Source organism: Porites lutea, chromosome 10, assembly GCF_958299795.1.
Source record: "Porites lutea chromosome 10, jaPorLute2.1, whole genome shotgun sequence".
Taxonomy (NCBI): domain Eukaryota; kingdom Metazoa; phylum Cnidaria; class Anthozoa; order Scleractinia; family Poritidae; genus Porites; species Porites lutea.
Window position 1 is genome coordinate 18,067,671 of NC_133210.1, and position 23,869 is coordinate 18,091,539.

The 23,869-nt window shown below is 41.0% G+C and overlaps 1 protein-coding gene across 1 annotated transcript; it reads right to left on the reverse strand.

The window, feature by feature from the left end:
• Positions 1–14,011: 14,011 nt before the first annotated feature.
• LOC140949614 (uncharacterized) lies at positions 14,012–15,243 on the reverse strand. Its single transcript, XM_073398770.1, has 2 exons — positions 15,080–15,243; positions 14,012–14,567 (listed from the first exon to the last, which is right to left on the reverse strand). The coding sequence occupies exons 1-2, from the start codon at positions 15,241–15,243 to the stop codon at positions 14,012–14,014; spliced, it is 720 nt and encodes a 239-aa protein (XP_073254871.1).
• Between the last annotated feature and the right edge of the window lie 8,626 nt (positions 15,244–23,869).

A 23,869-nucleotide genomic window follows, 5' to 3' on the forward strand; every position in this document is an offset into this window, starting at 1 on the left:
TTGAAGGGACAGGGATGATCGAATGGGGCTAAAAATCAAAACCCCAAAAAATCCCTAGGGCTTTCAACAAAACCCACAAAAAGCCCCTTGACCAAAAATTAACCCCCCAAAAGTCCATGCCGAATTTCTGAGCCTTAGAAATCTCCAGAGAGGAAAACAAGTTTGCCGGTTGAACTTTAATCTCAAAACAAGGCGGCCAGGATTTGTGGGCACTATCAGGAATCTTCAGATTGTTCTGAATTACCCGAAAGATCCCTTCTTAAATCTAGCCACCCCAAAAAATACTTGCCAAATTTTAATACCCACAAAAATCCTGGAATTGAATTTTTCTTTTTTTTTTTGAGGGGGGGGGGGGGGTCATTTTGGTCTGAAAACGGGTATACACTTTGCGGGCATGGTTTTCGAGGGAACTACGGGAGTGTATGAACGTAATTATCATTTCATAATTGCTGTTCTAATTTAAGTGCTTATTTACTTTTGGTACCTCAAGGGAGGGCGCTTATTTGAGACAAGGTGCTTATTTGGGACAGGGCGCTTATTTCTTTTTTGAGAAACAACCGAATGCTCAAAATAAAACTTTTAAAAACGGAACAATAACAGAAGCTGTAACAGTAACAAATATACGGTGAATGTACTGTTGAGTTAACGTGAGGGAATTTTCAATAGATCTATTTCTACGCCGATATTTTTGACGGTGTCACTTACATCAATACCGTAAAGAAAAGCTTTCTCAGTGTGCTTTCTTTGACGTCCGGTTCGATGATCCCGTCGAAAGGATCCTTGTTTTGTACTGCGGTATTACCGGTTGTGAGCAATAAAAGGAAAATGAACCTCGGCTGATACATACCCGTACTCTAATGTTATAATATTAGAAAAGGGGCGCTTAATAGAACGGGGTTGCTTATATTAGAATGTAGGTGCCTATTGGAATGGGGGAACCTAATAGACTAGGAGGGAGTTGCGTATTCGAAAGGGGCGCTTATTGGAAGGAAAGCGCTAAATCGAATCACTTCGGTAATAATGAGACTATTTCTCAGAGGCCAGGTCTGAAAACGGGTGTGAATAACGACATTTTATGGTCTGAAATAGGGTCAGAATTTGGAGATCCGGGCGGCACACCCCCACCAAGAATTCCCTGAAGTTCCCCAGAGGGCTTTTTCTTTACAAAAATCTTCCTATACATGACATACGGTGGTTACGCAATCTTCGTGCCGTATGTTGGTGTAGAGGCGAATCTCTGAAGGTCAGAAAACTTCCTTTACGACTAAGTGCAGGAGTTGTATGTTGCCCGCCGCCAATTTTTAGGGAGAGAGAAATTGCTCCAAAAAGTAGGGAGGAGCGAGAAATTGGCTAAATAAGTAGGCAGGAGGGAGATTTACTCTTCTGTACCTCCCTAGAATTTTGAATGTTTCGCACCACGGGTTTGGGTACTACTTGGGTACACACACTAGGAAATTAATGTCTACGGGATCTACCAGTTGTTTCTAAACTACTTTAATGTCACAATTTCCAATCTCGCGACAGCTAGCTAAATGTGTAGTCAACTGAAAATAAAGGCATACATTCCATTACTTACTTGTGAATCGACTATAAAAGCTCGATAAATCGAACCTAACCGAAAATGAAACCGGCAAACTGTCTTCAACAAATGTGAACATACTTACAGTTTTGTAGGGCGTATTCCCGTTTATGACACGGCCATTTTCCTATCTTATTTGAAGAAAAGACGTAAAACACAGGATTCTTTCTCACTGATTCGTCAATTTCCCTAATCACGCTAGGTCCCACAAGCAAGCTGAAAACTGATTGGCCTAAAATCTAAGAAAAAATAATAATCTTGCTTGTCCGGATTTATCGCTAAAAAAAATAACAATAAAAAATACCGTGACTCAAAATTAATTACAACTGTCAACGGAGTGTAAAACATTGTGTAGCCGTACAAAGGTAACCCTCAAACCGCAAACCTGACGACAAGGGCCAGGTCACGTGACTTCTTGACGTTCACGGTTAGCGGGAAATGCCGAAAAACCTCAATCTTAATTAAGGGCTCTATTTAAAGTCACGTTTACAGCAAACGGCAAACGTCAATTTGTATCAAGTGACAAAGTTTTCCCTTTACTTGTCGTTTAGTGTTAATTACATCTAATAGAATATTGGACGTTTCCGCTAAGCTCATCAATGAAAATAATTTTGAAGAGTTTTTATCTTCTCATTTCCATATTTGAGAAATTGCCAATGACTTGAATCTGATGTTTGCCGTTTGCCGTAAACGTGACTCTAACCGGAACACTCCAAGTTCTAGCACCATCTTCTTCACTTATTCTGAACTCTATTTTGCATTTCTAAAGGTCAGAATAATTACGAGTCAGCGAAGCTCAGTCTGCACGTTATGAGATTACTGCAATAGTACTTTTGAAAAATAGGCATTGCAGGTGTGGTTCATCAACGAAGAAATGATAAAACAAAAGTAGCCAGGTTCACTGATATGACTGAACAAATCAGGACAAATACCCAAATGACAATTTAAAGGACTTTGCGTTAGTATTTTTTTAGTATTTTCTTTTGATGTTAAGACTGTTCGGTTTTAAGTATTTATATAATTAATAGGTTGCATTTTGTACGCAAGTTAGGATTGTATTTAGTAATCTTATGAATTCTTGGGAACAAATGTGACAATGAAAAACACCTCAGAACGTTCCGTTCATTCATTGATTAACTTATTCATTGATAGATTTATTAATTGATTCATTGGTTGATTGATTTATTCGTCAATTCCTTCCTTTGTTCCTTCTACATTGTTCCACACTTCTATCGTCAATCTGAACTATCTGTAACAAGAACGCGCTTACAGCGACATTCTTTCTCGCTTGCTAAATGAGGAGGCGTTTAATTCTACACGGAACAGGATTTACTCGCTAAAGGTTGTTCGCTTCCTACTTTATGGCGTCAGTACTTTTACTTGTTTCTGAATTGATTTAGTACGCGTGTTAGCGACGACCGGAAATACGTCTCAATAGCCTAAGAGCAGTGACGCTAAGAGGAGCACGCTTTCAAGTTGCACCCCCTTCCTCTAGAAAAGAATCGCGATGCGGAAGTTTCTTTAATCATTGATGACTCGAAGGTGCAGGTAGAACGAAGAATTTGCTATGTTCCTCGCCACAATTATTCCTCGTACAGGTCCATTTCTTTTTTCTTTTTTGATCTGCTGTATTTTACCATTTCCTTCAGGTAAGTAAATTAGCGTTTATTCGTCTTTAAAAGCAATATCAGACGGTCTTATGTTAACAACAAAAACCCAGCGTCAGGTTGACTCCGTATTAACTTCTATTAAGTGTTGGCGACCGTTGGTGGAGTGCGTAATTGGGAATTATGAGTGGGCAGTTTTGTATTGAAAAAATGGTGGCATAAAAATGACGGTTATTGAAAGCTTGGTCAAAGCTATACGACTAGCTTGGCTAAAACGTATTTTCAATGATAACGAATATACGTGGAAATTCTACTTGTTACATCTCCTACGTAATGTTGGTGGTATTTTAATTTTTAAATGCAATTACGCAATGAACGATCTTTCAATTAACTCGGTTTTCTACAGAGAACTCTTAGAATGTTGGTTAGAATTTCGAAATCTCTTTTTAGCTGACAAAGAACGGCTCTGTATAGTTTGCAATAACAAAGATGTAAGGATAGATGAAAAACCAGTCTTTTATAAATCCTATTATGACTCGGGGAAAGGTATCATTGAAGATCTCTTGTTCAATCTCGACAATATAGAATCCTTTACTGCAATTAATAACGTAGTTGAGAAAGCTAATTTTCTTACAGGTACAGGTCTCAGGTACGCAATTCCTTCTATTCTGAAAACAACAGAGTACACTACCTTTACAGAAAATACTTATTTTACAAAGAGGAATGAGATTTTTGAAATAGCGGAAAAGAAAACGAAAGACTACTACTCTTTAATAATATCAAATAAAGTACAATTACCTAGTAATGCAAAGAATTTAAAACATGATTTCGGCTTATCTGACAAAGACTTAAAAATTGCCTACAACCTTCCCCCCCCTGAGGACAGCACAGGAGCCTTACGTCAAATCCTTTCAGTATAATCAAATTCAATACTTTACACTAATGCAAAACTTTTTAAAATTGTATATCTCCAGCATGACAAATGTACTTTTTGCAAGACTGAACAGGAAACATTATGTCACTTTCTCTTTTACTGTCGGCGCTCAAATAAGTTGTGGAAAAATGTTAAACAGTATTATTTAACAATAACGAAGGAATTTCACGCGTTGTGTTTTCGAGAAGTTATAATCGGAATAACGATGTCAAAATGCCCCTTGTTAAATTATCTGATATTAATTGGTAAACTACATTTATGGGATTGCAGAAAGAGTGTTGACGACCGTTGGTGGAGTGCGTAATTGGGAATTATGAGTGGGCAGTTTTGTATCGAAAAAATTTAACTTCGTTTTCGGCAAGTTAAACTCTCCTTCTCTCAGTCATATAGTTTTCCTCTCAGCCCAAATTTACGAATTCACCGGTGTGGGTTATTTTCATACAGAACTTTTCAAGTGAAAACAACTTATCGTCTCATGGATCATCTCAGGTACCAACAGAACACTTCTCAGTTCAAAGATCTTTAATGAGAAAAATTCGCATTTCTACTAAAATAACTGCCCTTTTACCCCCGCCGAAGTCTTAGCGTTCGAGAATCAGGCCAAAAGAGCTTTATTAGTTCATGAGTAGTAAATTATAGCCAACGTGCCCATTATCATGCGAGCCCTAGGTAGCGGTTAGATATATCCTTTGTCGAGGTATTTAGGCTGAATGAGACTTAAGGACACTAACTATTAATACAGATGTTGCTAGACTGCTAAGACAAAGTTTTACAGCACTAAAATACTTGATAAAAACTTAAAATTTTGTTTATTTACTGCAAAGTTTGCAGCAGTTACTGTTATTGAGAAAATAACCAGAAATGACCGAGAACGACCTCGGAGGTCTGAGAATCAGGCTACCAGAAATGTTGAGGTTTCTGATTTTGTTTCTAAAATTAGCTAAAGTAGAAGATTTCCTTTGGTTTTAACACAGTTTGGACTATGAAAAAGGTCCTAGGTATCTGATGGAGTGTTTGCCATGGCATGTAATATTAATACGTAAAATCACAAAGCGAGTGCGCAGAGCTCTAGTCTTGACCGGGACGAATTCAAAAGGGTGGAAACATTATCTGGTACAAGAACGGTCTGGACATTAGTACTACAATTACTTAAAGGCCATTAAAATAACAGATCCCTCTTGCAACGGTGCTCACTTCGATTGGTTATAATGGCTACAGCCTCATTTGAAAACATTATTTTTTTCTATTCATTCTGGTGGGTTGAAAACAAGCGGCCTAAGCGCAGCCTTATTCCAACTTACGATTAACCAAGCATTGTTGTCAACGGTATGAGCTGACCAAGTGCCATTCAAAATTCTCATTTTCCGCCATCACTGTTTGTAAATGTCAGGTTTCCTGTGCACAAGGCCCTGTCTACTCCAAGGTTATCATTCGACACTAGGTCAAACCTCGGCACACACGTTCCTTTACCGCTAGCTATTTTTGCCTTCATTTTTCGGATAAAGATCGTTTAACTAGACTACATCGAAGGAATAGAACATTACGGAATCATTACGGACATTGCAGCAGTTTTCAAGGTTATGGAAACGGACACTTGCTTGTTTGTAAGGATTTTTCGGTACGGTATTGTATTCGAACAGTGAGTGCTGAGCGTAGTTGATCGGATCGAATAAAACGTGGAATTGACACTGAATTGACGGCTGTTACAGTTTGACCTAAAAGCGACATGGAGGGAGACAAGGAAGAAGATTTACAAAGGAAACGGAGTTCCCTGATGAAGAGAAGCTCTGCACTTGGCGCGAAGTCGATATGGATCTCGATACAATCTGCTCGTGACCTCTTGCGATATCGGCGCTGACCGGTATATTGGCTAAGGAAACTCACATGGACATGCGAAAACGGATTCCCACAGAAACGGGTAGGCAATTTGAAATTCCAAAGTTGAAGGAAAATCGGAAAACTGCTCTTGCTTATTTAACTAAGCAGATGAACCTAATTTCACCTTTGTTGACGGATTTTGAGAACGAAAAACAAGTGCGTACGGAAGTTGTTCATTTAGATCAGCTTTTTTTTTCAAGTGCAAGAAGCACATGACGCATATCTCAAGGCTTTACATGATGATGATGAAATTAAATTAGCTCTTGAGGTTTGGCACTCGTGATAAGGATGTGTTGCAATAACCGTAATAGATTATCTAATAAAAACGTTATAAATGACTCAAATTATTCTTAAGTATCTTCAGAATGCCGCTTAATATCATATTTCTATGCTAAGAAATTTTGGTGTATTTTCGTTCTTGTGATCTTAAAAACCAACCCGTCTTCTCGCCACCTGTCTAAGTGCAACTTCATTCATAATTTGGACTGCTTTTGGAGCGCTTTTTTGTATATCTCTAAAAATGAACTAGTAATGGGGGTATGTATAATGCGCATTATTTTAGAAAAATTAGCACAACGTCAAAACAGTGAATGTTGTAACGCAGATTTTTGACAGGTTCGTAGGTTCGTGTTGCAGTGAATCAATCTTTATGAAATTTTCAGACATTGTTATATACATTATGAAGATTATGTGAAGAGATTTTAAAAAAATTCGTTCGAGTCGTTTCAGAGTGGTACAAATAAGCGCTAAAAGTCCAAATTTTGAATGAGGTTGCACGTATACAGGTGGTGCGAAAACGGGTTAGTTTTTTAAAATCGCAAGAACTAACATACACCAAAATTTCCTAGCATCTAAATATGATACTAAGCAGCATTCTGATGCTTCTTTAGAATAATTTGAGTCATTTATAACCTTTTAATTAAATAATCTATCACGGCTATTGAAAATATAAGGCTTGAAATATATTTTCGTTTTAGTGGAATTCAAACATACCGAATTTTTTTCCTTCTTACAGAGATTGCTTGCTAAACACCAAACTATAAGTTCTTACTGTTGGATTATCAGTAGCTGATCTAGATCACACAAAATTCGGCTTTTATCAATTTCAAAGTTTTCTGTTTATTGGTGTCATGGTAATACCGATTTTACTTAAGACTGCATTTTCACAAATCTCAATCCATAGCCAATTACTGGTGAAAATTTTGTAGCGATCGGACAATGAAAAAACCACTTTTAAGGCGATTGAAAAAACGGCATGGCCTCGAAAAACTGTATCGAAACACCTTAAAGTTAGTTGAAACGAAAACTAAAGCCGCAACGTTAGAGGTTAAGGCATCATTTCTAAAAGAGAAACAAGCACTACGAATGGCTACTGAAGAGCTTGAACTTAGGCAGCAAATCGCAGGGGAATAGGCAGAAGAAATGACTTATGAGAAATTCGAGGAGGAAGAAAATTAAAATATTGACGGAATGAATGAAAATTTGGAAGATGTTAAGGTTAAACTCCCTTCTACTCCCATCTCACCTGGGGTACAACCTAACGACCAGGCTCTGCTAAAGGTGCCTTCTGTGACATTCCAAAGTTCAGCTATTGTTAGTATCAGTTCAACGACCACTCCTGTAACCACGCCAGCCTTAGTCAGTGGTGCTAGCATGAACTCAACTGCCCGACCCTTTGTTCCAAAGAGTGTCCCCATTAAAGAAGAGTGTAAAGACAAGTACGAAACCTCCACTGATTATAAGCTATCACATGTCAAAAAGGAATGTACGTGCAGTTTTGAAAAGGATTCAAGCTCTGTGGAAGGTACAAGGCTAGATCAAAAATATCTTGACATTCAAAGGAAACAGGCAGAACTGTCAGAAATGATTTTGTTACCCATCAAACTAGGAGTATCCCACCTAGTCACAAGCCACCAAAGTTCTCTGGAGACGTTATGTCATACCCGGCATTTATAACAGCCTTTGAAACTCTCGTAGAATCTAAGGTAGATGATTCTAATGAGCCCTCGTATTTCTTGGCTCACTACACTAGCGGAAAGGCACTGATAACGGGTTGTTTACAAATGAAAGGCGAAGATTCGTACAAGGAGGCTATACGGCTTTTGAAGAAACATTTTGGTGACCCATACAAGATTGTAAGTGCATACATCGCCAAGCTGTCGAGCTGGCCCGCTGTTAAGCTTGACGACGGAAGAGGGTTACAAGAATTTTCTATTGTCCTTGAGCAAGCAAGGAACGCCATGACAGGCATGCAGTACATGAACGACTTGAACACGGCCAATGTTATGCGCCAGTTATGGGAAACGCTGCCGCGATATCTACGCAGTAAGTGGACTGAAAGAGTTATCAGGATTAGGAGTGTCAAGGGACAGACAGCCAGCTTTAATGATTTTTGCCAATTTGTATCAGAGCAAGCCGATTTAGCGACAGACCCGATCTACTCAGAGGAAAGCATTAGTAAACCAATGAACGCAGTTGAAAAGTACCATAAACAAAACGATCGCAAAACTAAGAGAGGATATGAGCATTGTTTTCACTCTTCCTGAAAGCTTCCTAACTTGGGTTTGATCGAAAACATGCAGTCATGAATTCAGCTCAATAGTCCTAAAAGGACTTTGGAAGCCTCAGAAGTCCGTTAGATGTCAAGCAACATGCATTTATCGTACTTTAATTTTGTGGTTCTGTTATCTGTTTGGCCTAGTGCTGTCAACTCTCCCGGATAATCCGCGAGACTCCAGGTTTTGGGCCGTATCTCACGGTCTCCAGGGGCGCTTTCATTAAGTCAAAATTTTCGGAAATTTCGGTTCGATAGAAAATGGAAAACGTTTCATTTGTTCGTCCTAGTGGTAGGTAGGCCCGTTTACCCGGTTGGAACTTTCCTAACGGAAATTCGTGTTCCATTTACATGTACACGTTTCTCGTACCTTATACCAGTTCCTATTTTTACCAACTCGACAGCCATCTTGGTGTCCCATCGGGTAACGGGCTCCTCGCCGTTCCGGGGTTTACGATCAAATGGAACAACTTTTTACCTATCCGAAATTTTCGGATTTTTTGGAAAGCGCCCCAGATAAGAGTATGAAATCTCCCGGATAGTAGCCGAAAGTTTGCTATTTCTTGTAGACTCGACTTTGACTTTGCGGACTGCGCTTGTGTTGGTGTGTATGCTACAGCAGAATTGTCGGTTGTGAAATTTGTGTTGGTGTACCGAATTTGCGAATAAACTTTAATGACCCTTCAAGTTTCAAATATTTAGAAGACATCCGAGCAATAAACTAAATAGTATTTATCGGACGTATAGATCGGTAGTCTCTAAATCGGTCTGCTTTGTCTATATAAGCTTACACGTGTATTTTAATTTTAACGTACGACATCTGATTGATTGTGCATGGTAGGTAAACTGCATGCTAATTTCTTTGTGGAACTTGATCAAACTTTAAACTCGTATCAGTATGATGTCGTTAGCACTGTCGTATTTCTTGCTAGTTATTCTCCGTCAGTCGTCGACCGTTCAGCATGGCCTAATACTGAGAAATTTGCGACATCCAGCAATATCGTTGGCCAGCTGATTATAAAATGGAACTTACTAGGGTATTAATATGTCCTTGTGATTTACAAGCGTTGAGTTATATCTTAGATCGAGATCGTTTATAAAGATAAAGAGATAATTAAAAGATAATTAAAGAGATAGAGATAATTAGAGATAATTAAAAGATAATTATAAAGAGTGGATAGATTCAGTACAATAATACTACGTGTAGTCTTGTTTAATGTTTGCCCATTCATCTGTGAATTGAAGACATTATAACACATTGATCACTTCTTTGGAGACTATAAAGTTTATCTCAATCATAAATGTATCTACTGGTTAAGATCACCTTCGCAGTTTAAGCTACAATCGGCGACAATATGAGTTGAGACACTTTGCCCTAATCTGGGCTATTTTTACGTTTTCATGACTTCAAAAGGGGAAAATATAGCTTTTCCTTCCCTTTCCTTTACAATCGGCAACAATATGAGTTGAGACACTTTGCCCTAATCTGGGCTATTTTTACGTTTTCATGACTTCAAAAGGGGAAAATATAGCTTTTCCTTCCCGATCCCCCCAAGCAATGTTGTGCTGCTGTTCAAGCTACCTATAGAAAACAACAAAACACCCTACCTTTGAGTGGAGGGGACAGGGCAGGGGTGTGGATTCTTTTGTTCGCTAAGGTTGCCCTATTTGACTACAATGTCTCAATAGTTTTGTCGCCGATTGTCTGAATCGCAAAAGTGGCCATACATCCTTGAGAAAGTTAATTCAACCCATTTCTTCACACTGGGATGTAAGACCCCTACTGGATTTTTATTTGCTTTATTTGACATTATCATGCCTATTTTAGAACAATTATAATCAGAATATGGTGGCGATTCCATTATTTTCAGTGCGTGTTATTTCGTGTCACGCTTAACATGCCTTGACATCGTGTGATGTAGCGCGTCACGCACGATTTCTTATTCTCTCCATCGAACCAAAGAACAAAGTGAAAAGGACAGAAAACAAATTTAGATTTTTAGGCAATAAAGCAGTTATAATCACTAAAATTGCTGTTTAGTAGGAATTTCCACGAGTAACCAGGATCTGGATGAGTGTAACATAAAATAATTAGATTATCTTTAAGAACAAAGTTGGTTACTTGTGGCCAGTCTCCTCCTGACCTCATAGTTTCTACTGTAAAGTACATTCTTCAAAGACTCTTATAAGTATATGGGCAACTAATCTACTGCAAGGACAACTAATCTGCTGCACTGATGCAGCATTGCTTTACAGCGTTGCTGTGCCTTAGAAGTCGGAAGATTTTTCCTGAAAATACTCCAGCTCACAGAAATCATGGCTATTTTATCGTCGATCACATCCTTATTGCACGGCGGGACAGCAGCCATCAAAAAGTGGTCTCTTTCAAACTTGTTTTTCCATTTTTAACCCTTTGAGCTGAGACTAATAACATGATAATAGAACTAATAGCACGATAGTAGCACTTTGTATTCCCAACAATCGTATGTTTTTGGATTTTTGTTGGCTCGAAAATGACGTCATAAGACTTGAGACTTTGTTCACTGAGACTTTGTTCTCTGAAGTTACCTTATTTTTCTCAACAATTTTGTCGCCGATTGTAGGTTCAGTTGTAGTTATGGTAACCAGCTGCACATGGTGGAGTAGGCATCAACATCAAGCTATCTTTTGACTGGAACTGCAGCAGAATTGCTACCAAAATATAACTATCAGCCATAAAAGGTTATTGAATGGGTGATAATAATGATGGTCAGAATTCAACAGTGATTTGGTAATCAAAAAGGTTAAGAAACAGCTGTGCTCTACGAAAAAAGATAGGATGCTTGTAAGGTCGATATCTGTAAAAGCCTACATAAAGATTGTGTTCAAATACTAAACAATTATTGGACGTGGCCGATAACACTTACCCAGCACTTGGTTATTTAGGATATCATAAAAACCGAGTCTACTAATTGTTTTATTATACATTGTTTTGAAGAAAGTAACCACAACCGCCGCACCCCGTTGCAAGGAACCTGAATTGATATTGTTATTGGCAAAAATGAATTGCGCGCGCAACCTACAGACTAGTCAGTTATCTTCTAGCAGAATTAACTAAATAATCTGTAGGTTGCGCTAATTTCCAAAACTATTATAACGAGTACAATGTATAATAATAAAATTTATTCTGTTGAGTTCACAGAAGCAATGCACATGTATATAGTAAGTTGCCAGGGGCTTACGAGTGCTGGTAATACAGTGTGAGCAGGGCTGTCACTAAGACTTCTAGTTACCGGGTATAATCATGCAATTATAAGTCAGTGGGGAATTGAGCAGATAGGAATTTCTTCTTGTTCCATTTTCCTTTTGTTTTCTATGAAAATATCTGGGCGGGTCACACTTAATATAGTAGCCTTGGGAAATCCTTGGTCGCTATCTCTTAGCATTTGCTCGGAGTGTAAGGCTACATGTAGCTTGTTAATATTATTACATCAAAGTGCTTGGTTCATGTTTTGGGCACATGGCAGGCAAACTTAATTTCTGGAAGAAAACTATGCATTTAGTTGCTGGCAGGATTCTCTGGCAGCTCTTGGGACTTGCAAGTCCACCGTCTTGTTGACACAGAAGTGCTGGGTAATCACAGAGTGGGAAAATATAACTCTTGCATATTGTTTTCTTTAATATAGTTCTGTCTTCATGCTTTTACAGATTGTCAACCAACTTTAATTCCATTAAGCGGGAGTAAAGTTTATGTTCTTGATGGATCCAACTATTACGATTTGACTTGGAACTACAACACTGATGGACGCACAATCAAAGAGGTGCAGCTGAAATATGGTGGCACAGGAAATAGTGACATAACTGTGGCTGGTAGGACTCCCACGGGACAACTTCAAGTCAACGCAGCAAGTGGCTACTCGGCTAGCAGAATCAGCTTCTTTGGATCGTTGTCAGGAAGTGTAGGACAGATCACTTTCCGTATATCCAACATTGTTCAGAGTGACAGCAGGATATTTAAATGTGACCTATCTTTCAACTCATTTAATCCCCCTGATATACAAAGCTCTATTAAACTTGTAGTGGTTGGTAAGTAAAATATTTATTGTGCTCTGTAGACATACAAGCAATTTCATGTAACCCTTTCGTTGCAGACACCTACCCTAGCCTTCCGTGGGGACATTCTTAGGGGTCACGGGTTCCTGTCACACAAAAGTCTGCTGAAATGAGCGCTTATGTTTCTTTCCCATTGTTCGCAAATGTCAACTGGAGGAAAGTATGTTCCTAAAAAGGGGAGTTTTGTATTTATAAAGGTTTCATACATGTACACCTTTTGTTTATTTTGACATCGGCGTGAAAGAAAAACTACAAAATGTGCCCCGATTTGAAGTTGATTTTAGGTTGAATTTTGCCATGTGGTTAGCTGTTTTTACTACAATGTAGCTTTCCTTACTTCTAGGGGACTGTCACTTTATAGAGGAAAAAACTTACTGAATGCACGAACAAAATAACGAGTTTATGTGACAACGTGGCAAATCAAAATTTAATGTAGAATGTAGACCGAGAAAAAAGCAAAAGTCTACTTTAGTTATTTTCTGTATTATTCTCGCTTGAATCTCTACGGTAAATTGCCTAAAATCCAAAAGATCACGAAGAAGTGTCCCAACTGCAAAATTCATGGTTTGTTGCTCAAAGATGCTTTCAGAACGTCTTTCAGAAGTTATTAGTATCTGCACTTTATTCATTCTTTGTTGTCGAACATACGATATTATTTTATTCGTTCTTTTTAGCTCACATTTTATGTGTAGGTTAAAGAATTATAGTTATTACCTGTACCATAGAACGCGTTTCATTGAACACATTTTACAGAGTTTTTTAACGCCGGCATCGCAAGTGGAGGTTGGGTGCCCAAGGGCCAGGGGCCTGCAACCGCAATTACTCCCCAAGGCGGACGAACACCCACAGGCCTACCAACCGGCAACTCAGCCACGAGCCCCTTCGCGCCCAGCCCCCCCCACCCCCCCCCCCCCCACCCAAGGCACCTATGGCACTGAGGCTAGAAGCCCAGTGGAAGTAAAATAAACAAACCCCCGAAACGAAGAAAAAAAAACGAAAGAAAAACCAGGACGAAGGGGAAGATCATGAACCAAGAAAGTGGAGGGAGGGAGGGGAACCAGTACAACGCAAACACAACGTTTAAATATGATGTAATAGTATTTAACGCCCGCGTCGCAAGTGGAGGTTGGGTGCCCAGGGGCCAGTGGGATGCAACCGCAATTACACCCCAATGCGGAAGAACACCCACAGGCCTATAAACCCGCAACCCAGCCACGAGCCCCCCCCCCCCCCCCCCTGCACCAAGCCGAACGGACCTCCGGGTAGGAAACCCGGCGCAACCAATCAGGCTACAGAGCCCCAGGCCCCGAGGGCTCAAACCTGAGGCACCAAGCCCCACGGCAGCCCTAAAGGCAGTGGAGGTACCGCTATGCAACCAGCTGTCTGGACACATGGACGATGGAGCTAACGGGAGTGCGAATATAAATCTGGTAGGCATCACTAGACCACCGGCCTAGAGTCTTGATCAGGCGATCCGCAACTCTCCGGTCAGCAGCTGTAGCTGCTGCCCCAATACGGAAGCTATGGCCTGAATAGGAGCCAGTATAACCAGCTGTGTGCAAGATAGACTGAACCATGGATGAAAACTGTTGCCGTGTAAGAGGATGACCGTCATTAAAAGTAAAGAGAGGACCCTCAAAAGAGCCACGAAGAGCCAAGCAGTCACCGAAGGTACGGATGTGACACACCGAGCCCTCACCAGGGCCCACATGTATATCACCGCCCATGCAAAACGGATCAGTCTTCGAGCAGTTGATATGAGCTTTAAAACAAGTAGGATTCACCAGTGAGTCAGCTTGCAATTCACCAACAGTCCTATGGATACTAGGCTGAAATGCAGAGTTCACCGTCAACTCCCCAGCTTGGAAGAAACCGAAGAAACGCAATGCCGCCCACAGTATCACGGTCTCTCCTGGAGAAGTCCTGTCCACGTTGAATCGCCCGCAGATGATCCAGGGTGAAAGGGAGGCGACGGGATGATACTGGACCTTAAACCCGCTTCATTCCCCTGAGCAAACGCGGCAAGCGGAGGCAGTTGACCAAAGGTTCCGACAAGCCGTGGTCAATGAGAAGGGAACGTACTGTTGACAAGTATACTTTAATGGATGCGTGGGTCAAGTTGTCGGCCAAGAGTGAAGCAAAGCGCATCAAAGTCTCCTCATCAGCAAGCGGGAGGGAAGGAGCCATCGCTATTAAGGCAACCATCCCGGCGGCAAAAGTCAATATAGCGAGGTTGAGCAGAGAGATAAACACGCCGGGTGGAAGGCGCGAGTCCTTGGCAGAGCAGGAACTGACACCTCTGGGTCAAGACGTCTGAAGTGCGGCCAGAAAGGACTAGGGAATCACACAGGGGGTCAGGTCGGCTTGAGGCGCCAGACGACGAAAACGCTGAAATTGAAAGAGTGGCAGGGAATCAGCTACTGGATTGGCCATACCGCGAACTGAAGACGCAGTAAACATAAGTGAATGGAGTATAGCCAGCAAGGATAAATGACGTAGCAATCCCATCAAGTGTTGGCCCCGTGAAGAGCCAGGCTTTAGTACAGCCACCACTGACTTCTTTCGCTGGCCACATTAGTCTTCCGCGACCCTGCGCCATGATGCCCTCAATAACTGCATCCACTGAAACATACTGCACTGTGAAGGGAGGCTTAGGAATGCCATCGTTCACGCTCTGCCCTGAGGGAGAGGAGAGGTCGAGGATGAGACGCCATTTGCCTGGTTGATTGTTCTTGGGAATGGCCTTAAAACGGCTGATATGTAGAGAAGGAAAAAGAGCGGCTTAAAAGGGGCCGGCCACCCTGCCAAAGGAAACTTTGGTCTGCAAGTACGAGTCTATCATAAAAGGGTGCTAGAAGGAGGAACGCATGTTCGATGAAGCGGACTTAAAATTCACTATAGACGACTCAAAGCCAATACGAAAACCTTCGTGTATATCGGAAAGCTCATAGGCCACTGCTGCCTGGTCAGTATGATGTTGCAATTCCGTCTGAAATTGAGCCAGCCGCAGTGGAGAGACCTTGGAGGCCGGGGTTAATGACGAACGAACAGAAACTGCAACGCTGGGCAACTAATTGGGACTGTAACAGAACGAGACAACTTGACCGAGGAAAGCAGATCACGCTGCCCCCTCTGGTGACGCAACAAAACTATTTACACTATGTACACAAGCCTCGCCGGAAAAAACGCCCATTCAGTACCGTACCCCTCTCCCCCGGGTTGGGTAAACCGGAGTTGGGAAATGGACAGTTGATCTGTGTGTGTTCACCTTCACAGTTACTGCAGCGGTGTCGATATTTGCACCTACCAAAGGGCTCAGGACACTGTCCGTCGTTCCATGAATGGCAAAAAAGAAGCGAACAGGGTGGAGTCACGGGAGGCGGCAGGAAATGGAACTGATGCCGTGGAAGAAGACGAACGAGGTAGCGGGCGTGGAACAAGGGCTGGAGACCTTAAGTGAAAATTGTATAGTTCATCCTAGACCAGTCGCTGAGGCCAGAGGCAGCCGCGTCCGTTCTGAACGCCAGGTCATACTCTAGCCAGCCTGAACCACAGAAATGACGAGCCGTCTGAATGATAAGCAGCTTATACTTGGGCAGATCGGGCCAACGATGAGGGTGAGCTGTGCACAGCACTATCTGAAAAATAGTGAAGGCTTCGGTCGAAGTCAAAAAGTCTTTTATTTCCACTTGCCTGTGTTTTGACGAGGAAACCACTCGCTTACCATCGAGGAACGTTTGCGGCTCCTGCTCTACCACTCGGAGGTTCGCGGACAACAAATCTGCCAGTTCGACAAACTGGCCATCCACAACTTTCGACACCTATTTTGAAGGAATAGGAGCATGCCCCGGACCAACGATAAAAGCCTTCTCAGACGACGAAGACTCAAGGCTTGGAAGACTGCTCGTGACGCCGGGCGATTTCAGAGTGGAAGGAGTAGGAGCCACGAGGCGGGCCGAGCTCCAGACAGGTATGGCCGACACTGGCGTAGGAACAAACGCGGGAAGGGTAAAAGTACTTGAAGCCACCCAAGAAACACCGTCACTCGTACTCGCACTCGAAGCATATGCTGAAGAAAATAAAGGTTGTGGAGCTCCTCTAGCAGAAACGCCCAGAACCGAAGAAGAAACGTGGCGTTGCTCTGGATCGATGAAATGATGGCGGAAATGGAATTTCCGATTGCCCGAACCACAGCCCCGGTGAGGGAGTGAGCTAACTGAGGCGACCAAGACCTAGAAGCCAAACTCGTCACAGGACTTTCAGACGTTGCCGTAGATGGAAGGGAGTCCTCGGTAGGAAAGCCCGCCGATAAGCTGACCTGATAACTTTATTTATACACGGTTAAAAACATCAGTCTAACAAAGGAAATTAATCGAAAATTGTCAAAAACCGTTTTACATATTTGCCGTATGGGAGCACTGATCAGAAAACCATCTATCGGACTTCTCTTAAAGAGAAGGAATAATAAGGAATTCGATGTGCGTATTTCCTCAGGAAGATAGTTCCATTATAAAAGCGCCACTGTAACTAAAGCTACGCTTTAGGTAATCAGTTCTTGGTGTGGGGAGCATAAATTGTTTCTTCGCGTTGCGAAAATAGTAATTCGGTGTTCTTGGGGCAAACAAATTACAGAGATAAGCTTGGGGCAGATTATCAATGCACTTGTACATTAAATTAGCCTTTTGTTTAGGCCGTCTAACCGATAAATTGTCCCAACCAAGCGAGTTAAGAAGAAATCTGGAACTAGTATCATAGCTAGATTTGGTGATAACTCTGATAGCACGATTTTGAAGTTTTTGAAGTTTCTCTAAGCCGTTGGGTCAGCCATCCCATACAGCGCCCCAATAATCGAAGTGTGGCTCGATAAGACCTTTGTATATTTTAATTGCAGTCTGCATTGAAACAAATGGCCTGAACCGCTTAAGAGCACCGATAACAGAGGTTCCTTTTTAGAGATTTCATGTATGTGGGCCTTTCACGAGAGATTTTCATCAATGATAAGCCCGAGAGATTTGCGTTGATTGCTTTGGTTTATTGGGACGCCGTGCATATGAATATTCATTGCGTTGTCATTTAGGGACTGTAGTTTCTGCCTCGAGCTAATAACCAAAAACTCTGTTTTGGCGAAATTTAGACATATTAGCCTTGAGCCGGCGATCAATATATTTCAGGTCACTATTGATTTGGGACTCAAGATCAGGTATAGTAGTTGCAGAAAAGTAACATTAGTGTCGTCGGCATACATTCTAGGAGAGCCCACATTCAAATAATTTGGTAGATCATTTGTATAGATCAAGAAAAGAAGAGGACCCTTGGGGTACTCCACAATTTAGAGGGCTCGCGCTAGATAGACGATTGTTTACATTTCACCTTTGCATAAGGTTAGTTAGGTAAGATTTAAACCATTTCAGGGCGTCTTGATCAACGCCATACTTAGTAAGTTTTTTTACACTTATCTCGTGGTCGATAGTGTCAAAGGCCTTCTTCATATCAATAAAGATTACACCAGAAGACCTCTATCAATATTGACACACCAGCTATCGTTTATCTCCAAGGAGACAGTAAGAGTGCTGTGTAGCAAGCGGAAACCAGACTGGCCGCCGTTGAATAAACCATTTTCATTCAGATATTGATATAGCTGGTCATATAAATTTTTTTCAAAAAATTTGGCGACCGTAGGAATAACAGATATAAGCTGTTGTTGGGCGAGCGAGATGGAAGCGTCATTACAAAGGACAACCAAAAACTCTCTAGCAGAAGACGAAACTGAACAGGAATACGAGGTACAACGGTAACGAAAACCACTTCGACCAGAAAAACCTTTTCACAGAACCAAGAGAAAACGCTACGCTGCTCGAACCGAAAGCCAAGCTAACCAAAATTAGGGCAGAACCAAGAGAAACGCTACGCTACAGAGCGCCACGCCACGCTAACAAAGGTTCGTGTACAATGTAAAGACAACGTAGGCACATGGCTTACGCATGCGCCAAGGTAACTTACCGCTGGACAGGAGTCTGCCACCCAATGGTAAAGGCTACAAACGCAAACATAGTCACGCAACAGCGCTTCAGACGGCTAACACGCCCCCAATGAAGGCCAAAAACACTAGAGACCATAGCTCCTAGTCGTTAACTGCAGTTGACTGCCGATAACTCGAACCCTCGTTAACTCGAACCAAGATAAATTTTCCCTGGATTTCCGTCATACATTTACTGTAATTTTACCCTCGGTAACTCGAACTCTCGATAACTCAAACCACCCTCTAACTCGAAGTAATTTGTGTTTCACCTCAGATCATTTCTATATAATTTTACTCTCGATAACTCGAACCATGTTTTGAGCCCTTAAAAAGTCGGAATAACAGTGTATTGGCATCCGACACATTAGATTTTGAATTTCCCATTGACGTGCTGTATAGGCACACAGTTTACTAGCGCAGGCTGATGTTTTTCACAAATCTAACGTGAAACAGCTTTACTTCCCAAAACAGTAAAACACATGTTCTATTTAGGCAATGTTTTGTTACGTTACGTTCTGATTTACAATCTAGAAGAATCTTTCAATTTTCACTTAACATTTGTTCAATTATGTGTGATTAAAATGTTCATTGTGCAGTGAAAACTGTTTTTTTCCTTGCTCCCGGCTATTTTCTTCGAGCTCCCGATAACTCGAGCTTTTTACGATTTCCCTTGCAGGTTCAAATTATCGGGAGTCGACTGTACATTAAATATTGTTCTAGAAAACGTGTTGGCTCTTTCTTTCTTCATTATCCGAATGATACCCGCTCTGTTTCTGTCTCATTACCCGTTCTATACTCACTCTGAACATGTTTTCCTAAACTCGTTCCCTGTTAGTAGTATGGTCAGGAATGGGGGGAGGGGGGGAGGGGGGGTCTGGATCATGAATCACGGGTTAAATTTCTGTACCTTCACGAATCATGTTGCCCTTTGAAGTAATTTCATGAATCACGGTATAAGTGAACGAACCGATCAAGTCCATAAATGATTCTTGGTATTTGCTGGACTACCATAGGAAACAGTTGGTCTGAACGCGCTGGGTTACATGTATCTGATGTTCACTACATAACACCTTTTTTCTTGGTAGAAATCTCGATTCACGGACTGTTTATGTTAGGTGATCTTGTCACAGTGAATATGTATTTAAAGGATCATGGCTTTATTTCATTAGTTTTCCCTATTCACTCTCTCTTTACTGGTCAATTCACGGATGAAGCGAAACCCCTTTCAGACCCTGTGTTAGGTTAATTCTGAGAGGTATCGTATTGCTGGTTTTCAGTGACACGCCATTCAAAATAGATCAAAATCAAAATCAAAATCATTCGACAGATAACTCCAGAATCTGGGAAATGAAAGGAGGTAAATATACAAAGACCCTCGCCACGATTTGGGTCGAAGGAATGATTCGCAAACGAGGTATCCGAGGAAGTGTTTTACCCAAATTTATAGAGCTTTATATGGAGACGCCATGCTGGAGCTCATCCGGATGAGCTCCAACATGGCGGACGGAAACCAACAGAAACATCTGTTACCGAGTTTTAGTACAAAAGCGTGAATTAACTCCTAGAGGAACTCATAGACATTAAAGTTATACTTTTTCTAATATTTGAACTGTTTAGATAGCAAAATTCCTCGAAAAAAGTCACTTTTCTAACCTAAATGACAGCTCTCTCAGCCGTCATGTAAATGCTGCGTCACGCAAAATCTTAGAAATTCAAGCGTACTCTATTAAAAACCAAGAAACCTTTTGAGGCGAAAATTTGTTTGAAAATTATTTTCCAGCTGCTCAAATACACCATGAAAGTAAAATCTCAGTAGGATCGATAGTTCTGTATCTAGCCCTGTCTCCAGGATTGTAAAAGATGTTTTACACATTTATATAACAATTTATTTAACACACTGTACGTACAAAATACAGTGAAACCTCTAATGAGCGGACACCTTCAGGACCTACCCAAGTGTCCGCATAATAGCATATTTCTGGTTTACAGTGTCACGCCATCCAAAATGGATCAAAATAAAAATCAAAACCGTTCAATAGATAAAGTCTAGAATATGGGGAATGAAAGGACGTATATATACAAAGACCCTCGCCAAGATTCAGGTCAGAGGAATATTTCGTATACGAGATATCCGAGGAAATGTTTTACCCAAACTTATATATACCCAACATGGCGGACGGAAACCAACAGAAACATCTGTCACCGAGTTTTGCTACAAAGGCGTGAATTTATTCTTCGAAAAACTCATAAACATTAAAGTGATACTTTTTCTAATACACGAACTGTTTAGATAGCGAAATTTCCTGAAATAAGTTATTTTTTAACCTACATGACAGCCCTCTTGGCCGTCATGTAAATTCCGCGTCACGCAAAAGCTTAGAAATTCAAGCGTACTCTATCACAAAACCAAGAACTCTTTTGAAGCGCAAATTTGTATGAAAATTAATTTTCAGCTGCTCTAATGCATCGTGAAAGTAAAATCTCGGTAGGATCGATAGTTTTTTAGTTTGAATTTTAGTGACGTCATGTGAAAACCAACAAAGGGTTTGTCGGTAAAAATAGCGCAATGTTTGTTAACGATTAACAAACAGTTACTTTGTAATAGGGGTTCATTACAAAGGGAAATATAAGACGTTAATTTCGGGACCCGGCTTAGTGTTGGCTTAATAGAGGGTGTTCGTTTAATTGGGGGTCCGTTTAATAGAGGTTTCACTGTACACTGTAACTAAGGGCCTTTTTACATGGAGGTGGGGGGCACGAGGTAGGTGAGGTAACCTGCTTAGGTGGGCTAAAAACAAAACCTTCCTTTGCATGTACTTGCAATCTTACAACCCGGCCATCCAGGGGTGCACTTTCTCAAGATTATTGAATGGTTGCTAAGCTTGTAAACAATCAAAATGCTGGCAAACCACGAGTTTTGGCATTTGATGCTCTTCTTCACTCACTTGCTGCTCTGGCTGCAACCTTCAGTGCTGTGGCATTCTATTGTTACCTTTAATAATGATGCAAAGCCACCGCCAAAGTGAATTTTGCATGTATTTGATGTATCACGAATCCGATCCCGGCGAGGCGGGTTACCCCACCTTGAAAAGTTTACATGGCAAAATTTGATCCCGGCTGAGAGGGTTAACCGGTCTAGTAGACCAGGCTAACCGCCTTGGCGGGTCACCCTACCTATCACGTAAACGTGATCAAATTAAAATAAGAAAATATATGGACTGGCGGGTTACCCCACCCAAGCGGGTTACCTGAGGTCCCCCACCTCCATTTAAACAGGCCCTTTTGGCCTGATGATACCCTAGAAAGATTTCATTGACTCATTTTACTGTTCATGTATATGTACTTGTGTCTGGGTTGCATGTGGGGGTGACCAACATCAATTTTCCCCTAACAATATCCATATGTTGCCAAGAGAAATGGTTATGAGAGTTAATAATATGATCACCTAAGAGGAAATGCTTTGATCTTCTACCAAATTCTCTCAACGTATTGTTTAAGGAAGTGTATGGACACCAGTCTGGAGAATTTGTATGTGGATATTGGGGCTGAAAGGGGTACATGTATTCACTGCGTGTTTTTGCTGATCTTTGTTCTTTAATCCTCAGTTGCACCAAGAATCACACTGAAATCTCAACGTACTGTAACAGTAGATGAAGGCAATGTGATAACGCTACTGTGTGTTGCCACTGGCAACCCCAAACCATCTATCACCTGGACAAAAGGCTCTTCAGTTAAGCAGCAAACCTCGATTACCAACTACACCATATCATCAGCTGCCAAACAAGATGCAGGGACATACACCTGTACAGCTCGTGTTGCTGTTCCGTTACTGAACGTGCAACCTGATAGTTACCAAGTGACTGTGATAGTGAGATGTAAGTGTGTTCAGTTTTTGTTAATTAATATGGTCTTTTGAAACTGAGTTCTTAGTATTTGCATGAAAATTAATGTTATGTACATGTACCGCCGTATGCCCCATTTTCCTTTAACACTTAATAAACACTGTATTTTTTCCCCTGGCTTTCTAGGCATTACACCACAAACAGCCGTCCAAATTCAATTTTTATTAGTTCAAGAGCCATTTTATGTATTTTCTTTTCAAAATATCATTTTTTGCTTGTTTTACCTTCCCTACACGTGTTCTACATACATTTAGTTCAAGCTACATGCATTTAAACTGAAGTCTATTATGTCTAGTAACGTAGCCTAAAACTGTTTTGTTTGATGGAAAAAAAGGTGGAATAGTAGATGATTAGTTTTCTGATGGATTCAAATAAATAAAATCTACTTAGCTGCCCCAAAAAGTTTTCAGGGACTACTGTCAAAATATTTATAGGCAAAATAAATCCAAATCAGACATACATTTGAACATTGTAACATGATTAAAAACCCAGTTAGGCAGGAGGCAAAACAGTTGTTTACATGCGAGGTGGAGGAGTTAAATTTGAAATAGCCTGCGATCATGCCCTCTCCCTTTATCTCTGTAATCTGTTTTCGGGAGGAGGGCATGATACAATCCTTTCACAGATCACATCCAAAAAAGCCAGAATCTGGACTTTTTTCGGTTCAGCGCATGCTCGTTAACCAAAGTGCTATTTTTCCGCCGGGACATGCTGTATTGTCTATGCAAGCAATATGATCATGTCATAATGTTATCAAAGAACCAATCTGCACACTCCCCTGGCAGTTTCTTGATCAACTTAGGCGCAAGTAGCTGTAAATTAATCAACCATGGAATAAAACCCTCGGGTCAACAATAAATTAAACGTTGGTAGTGTTGGCATAATCCACTAATTTTCCTGCAATTTTAGTACTCCTCCGTCCTACTTCAGGTTACTGTGAAATACACTTCTACTTTGAAATACACTCTGAGATCGCTGAGATACATGTGCGTGGGGTTATTAACCGATAGAATTAATAATAAATTGGAAAAATGTAATTTAATTAATCAGCATGCGCTGAACCGTGAACCTGTCCCTTTTAATTTAGAAATACAAGTCATATAACTGCGTGTACTTAATAAACAAATCCAGCTAGTCATTAGAACAGGATTTGAACCTCTGGAATGCAATTCAGCCACACTGACTGATGGTAGCCTGCGTGCCGTCGCAGATGTAATCTATACACCCAGTTAGTAAAGTTTGCAAAGCAGCACCAGGATTCTTGTTCTGATCCCCAACAAATTTCCCTTCAACCTGATTGGCAA

Excerpts from the sequence above, each read along its gene's own strand:
- LOC140949614 (XM_073398770.1), bottom strand. The coding sequence starts at position 15,243 with ATGGCGCAGGGTCGCGGAAGACTAATGTGGCCAGCGAAAGAAGTCAGT. Across the intron at positions 14,568-15,079 it reads TACTGCGTCTTCAGTTCGCG|GACTTCTCCAGGAGAGACCG; the intron begins GTATGGCCAATC and ends CAACGTGGACAG.